The sequence below is a fragment of the Arachis ipaensis genome, chromosome B2 (genome assembly GCF_059453495.1).
Source record: "Arachis ipaensis isolate K30076 ecotype BB chromosome B2, ASM5945349v1, whole genome shotgun sequence".
NCBI lineage: Eukaryota > Viridiplantae > Streptophyta > Magnoliopsida > Fabales > Fabaceae > Arachis > Arachis ipaensis.
This window is the reverse complement of record NC_142437.1, coordinates 20,659,344-20,663,942: the sequence shown is the minus strand read 5'-3', so window position 1 is coordinate 20,663,942 and position 4,599 is coordinate 20,659,344. Positions and strand designations below refer to the sequence as shown.

Below are 4,599 nucleotides of genomic sequence, written 5' to 3'. Positions count from 1 at the left end.
TCCCAGATACTCGATTGAAAAGGAGAACCTAGAGGTCTATCAGATCACTATCCGTTGATTGTAGAAGGTACAAGAGTTAGTGGGGGCCCAAGACCATTTCGAAGTTTGGATTCCTGGTTTACACATGAGGAATTTCTGAAGATGGTGAAGGAGGAACTTGGGTGATGATAAGTTCACTACTAAGCTGAAGGCCCTGACGGTATCGCTAAGAAGATGGTATAAGGAAAATTTTGGAGATATCGACAATAGGATAAAGAAGGTTGAAGAAGATATCAGGAAGATTAATCATATGGTTAGTGCTAATACTTATGATGGAATGGTGGAGGCTCGATTGAAGGCTCTGGTGAGTTGTTGTACGAAATGGTATGTTAGAAAGGAGATTCATTGGAAGCAGATGTCTCGATCTTAGCATGCTACAGATATGGACAAGAATACTAGATACTTTCATAACCTAGCGTCGGCTAGAAAGAGGAATAATAGAATTGATGCTCTGTTAATCAATGGAAGGTTGGAGCGGAACCAGGCCAGAATAAAGGTTGCGATTAGAGGATTTTATAAAGAGCTATATCGACAGGAATATGCTCTTATGATTGGGCTCCGTGATGGGTTGGTAAAGCAACTTGATGATGAAGAGGCAACAGCATTAGAGGTACTGTCATTGTCTGAGGAAATCCGAGAGACCTTTGGGATTGTGAGTCCACTAAAGCTCTAGGTAGTGATGGATACAATATGAACTTCATTAAGAAATGTTGGGATGAGATTGGCCATGGGTTTACTGCAGCAGTGTTGGAATTCTTCCAAAGTGCTAAGCTACCAACAGATGCTAATGTAACGTGGGTGGCACTAGCTCCAAAATTTGTGGGAGCTAAGAAAATCAAAGATCTTCGACCGATTAGTATAGTTGGTTGTGTGTATAAGGTAATATCAAAAGTATTGGTAAGAGGAATGAGGTTAGTGATGCCAGGATTAGTAAGGGAGACACAGTCTGCGTTTGTGAAGGGACGAAAAATACATAATGGTGTCCTTATTGTATGTGAGACGGTCCAATGGCTGAAGTTGCATAAGAAGAAGGCGGCAATCATCAAGTTATACTTCCAGAAAGCTTATGACAGGATTAGATGGAGCTTCGTGGATATTGTGCTATAAAAGATGAGTTTTGGTCTCAGTCTCAGATGGAGAACATGGGTGAAGGAATGTGTGACCACAACATCTATATCGGTGTTGATTAATGGGTCACCATCTAAGCTGTTCAGAATGGAGAAAGAGGTCTTAGACAAGGTGATCCACTGTTTTCTTTTCTATTTGTTCTTGTTGTTGATGTATTGCATAGGATGGTGGGTGAGACAGTCAGGAATTGACACATTTTTCACTATTGGTTGGAAGGGATAACATAGATTTGTTGCATCTCCAACTTGCAGATGACACAATCTTATTCTGTCTACTGAACACGGAGGCAATTATGAATTATAAGAGGCTTCTGCATTGTTTTGAGTTGATGACTGGCCTGAGTATTAACTTTGATAAGTCAAACTTGATTTCGGTTAATTGTGAGCAGGAATGGGTGACAAATATGTGTGGTTGTTTAGGATGTGCGGAAGTTGCTTTACCCGTTAGGTATTTAGGGATTTCTCTAGGTGTAAATCCTCGATTGGTCAAGACCTGGAAACCAATTATAGCAAGGTGGAAGACAAGCTCAGCTTATAGAAAGCGAGACTCTCAACAAAACTGGTAAGCTATTTCTCATCAAATCTGTACTTAATAGCTTATCGGTCTACTACTTAAGCTTGTATAAAATGCCAAAGACAATTGCAGAGAAGCTAATTTGGTTACAAAAAAGATTTTTATGAAGTAAAGAAGATGAGAACAACGACATACCTCTTGTGAAATGGAAAGTGGTGCAAGCACCGAAAAACTTAGGTGGTACGGGGTGGGGGATGCTATAATCAGAAATACATCGCTTCTGTTCAAGTGGTGGTGGCGCTTTTCGAAGGAGGATTGTCCGCTGTGGAAGAAAATTGTATGTTCGTGTAATAAATTGAACCCCAATGTCATGTTGTCAAAATAGACATTACCTTCAAGAGGTGGTCTGTGGAAAGACATCTGCTAGCTGAATCTTAAGGAGAAACAGGTAAGAGATAAGATGATTAGTGAGTTGTCCATGGAGGTAGAAGATGGAAGACGTATTCAATTTTGGGAAGATGATTGGTTATAAAGTGGTTCCTTGAAAGAGAGCTTTCCGAGGATCCTCTCTGTTTCAAATCAACAAGGATCTATAGTAGGAGATTGTGGGTTTTGGGATGGATTAGAGCATAATTATAAAGATCGAATCGAAATGGCCGGTTCAATAGAAAAATCGAAAAACTGGATTCTTATCCAGTTTGGTTTGATGTCCTGATCGTTTAAAATAGAAAACTGGTCAACTTGTTTAAACCAGTCAAAATCGGTGCAAACTGTAGTTAAACCTAACCGGTCAACTATGAGCTGACGAAGTTAGCAAGTAGCTATTTTGCATTTTGCACCTAACCGGTCAACCTGCGGTCAACTATGAGCTGACGAAGTTAGCAAGTAGCTATTTTGCAAAAATGCAAAAGCAAAGTTTTGAACCTTGCACCTCAACAATGCTTAGACATAACTCCACCACTAAATCAATTGTCTTTTTACAACTTAATGTGTTTATAATTTTATATATTGAATATCTAATGCAACTTAAAGAAAGAATTTTTTATTATATATATTTGTTCATATAATATATATATATATATATATATATATATATATATATTATATAAAAATTCATATTATATTATAATTTATATATAATTTTATTAAGTCAAAATTTAAGTAATATCAAATATTAATTTTAATTTTTTAATAATAATATTGTATTTTTTATTTTTATTATTAATATTTTTGTTTTATTATAATTTTATATATTTATTTTATTAGAATTTATAGAATTATTAAAATAAGTATTAAACATTTTAAATATTTACATATTAAAATGTTAGTAAATATATGTATTTTAAATTTTAATTTTATGTGAGACCGGTTCTATCGATTCAACTAGTAATTTATCAGTTGAACCAATGAACTAGTAAACCAGTAATTTGATCGGTTCGATCACCGGTTCGGTTCTAATAACTATGGGTTAGAGTGGGTATAAAACTTTCATTTAAGGATAGATTTATTCCAATGGGAATTAGAGAGGTGGAAGATGAAAGATGTATTCGATTTTGAGAAGATGATTGGTTACAAAGTGGCTCTTTGAAAGAGAATTTTCCGAGACTTCTCTCTATTTCAAACCAACAAGGATCTGTAATAGGAGACTGTGGATTCTGGGATAAATGGGTTACAGCATAGTTATAAATATCAAACCAGATTGACCGGTTCAATCGAAAAATCGAAGAACCAAATCCTTATCCGGTTTGATTTTATGTTCTGACCGTTTAAGATAGAAAAAAAACTGGTCAAACTCGTTTGAATCAGTCAAAATCGGTGCAAACCACAGTTAAACCAGACCGATCAACCCGCAGTCAACTATGAACTGATGAAGTCAGCTGGTAGTTATTTTGCAAAAATACAAAAGCAAGGTTCTGCACCTTACACCTCAACAATGGTTAGATATAGCTCCACCACTAAACTAATTGTCCTTTTACAACTAAATGTGTTTATAATTTTATATATGGAATACCTAATACAACTTAAAAAAAGAATTTTTTGTTATATATATATATATATACATAAAAACTCATATTATATTATAATTTATATATAATTTAATTAAGTCAAATTTAAGTTATATCAAATATTAATTTTATCTTTCAATAATAATATTATATTTTTTATTTTTATTATTAATATTTTTGTTTTATTATAATTTTATATATTTATTTTATTAGAATTTATACAATTATTAAAATAAATATTAAATATTTTAAATATTTATATGTTAAAATGTTAGTAAATATATGTATTTTAAATTTTGATTTTATGTGAGACCGGTTCTATCAGTTCAACTAGTAATTTATCAGTTGAACTAATAAATCAATAAATCGTAACTTGATTGGTTCAATTACCGGTTCGATTTTGATAACTATGAATTAGAGTGGGTATAGAACTTTCATTTGATGAGAGATTTATTCCAATGAGAATTAGAGAGGTGCAAGATGGAAGACGTATTCGATTTTGAAAAGATTATTGGTTACAAAGTAGTTCCTTGAAAGAGAGTTTTTCGAGGCTCCTTTCTGTTTCAAATCAATAAGGATCAATGTGAGTTTTGGATAGATTAGAGTACAATTATAAAAATTGAACCGAACTAACCGGTTCAATAAAAAAATCGAAAACCGAATCCTTATCCGATTTGGTTTGATGTCCTAACCATTTAAGATAAAAAACTGATTAAATTCGTTTGAACCAGTTAAAATCGATGCGAACCGCAGCTAAATCGGACCGATCAACCCACGGTCAACTATGAGATGATGAAGTCAGTAGGTAGCTATTTTGCAAAAATGTAAAAGCAAGGTTTTGAACTTTGCACCCGAACAATGGTTAAACATAACTACACCATTAAACTAATTATTTTTTTTATAACTTAACGTG

The 4,599-nt window shown here is 33.7% G+C and overlaps 1 protein-coding gene across 1 annotated transcript; it reads left to right on the top strand.

The window, feature by feature from the left end:
- Nucleotides 1–729: 729 nt before the first annotated feature.
- On the top strand, nt 730–1,732 carry LOC148573221 (uncharacterized). The gene is made up of 3 exons (XM_088505717.1): nt 730–950; nt 1,173–1,278; nt 1,556–1,732. Exons 1-3 carry the CDS (start codon nt 730–732, stop codon nt 1,730–1,732), a joined length of 504 nt encoding a protein of 167 aa, XP_088361843.1.
- Nucleotides 1,733–4,599: the final 2,867 nt, after the last annotated feature.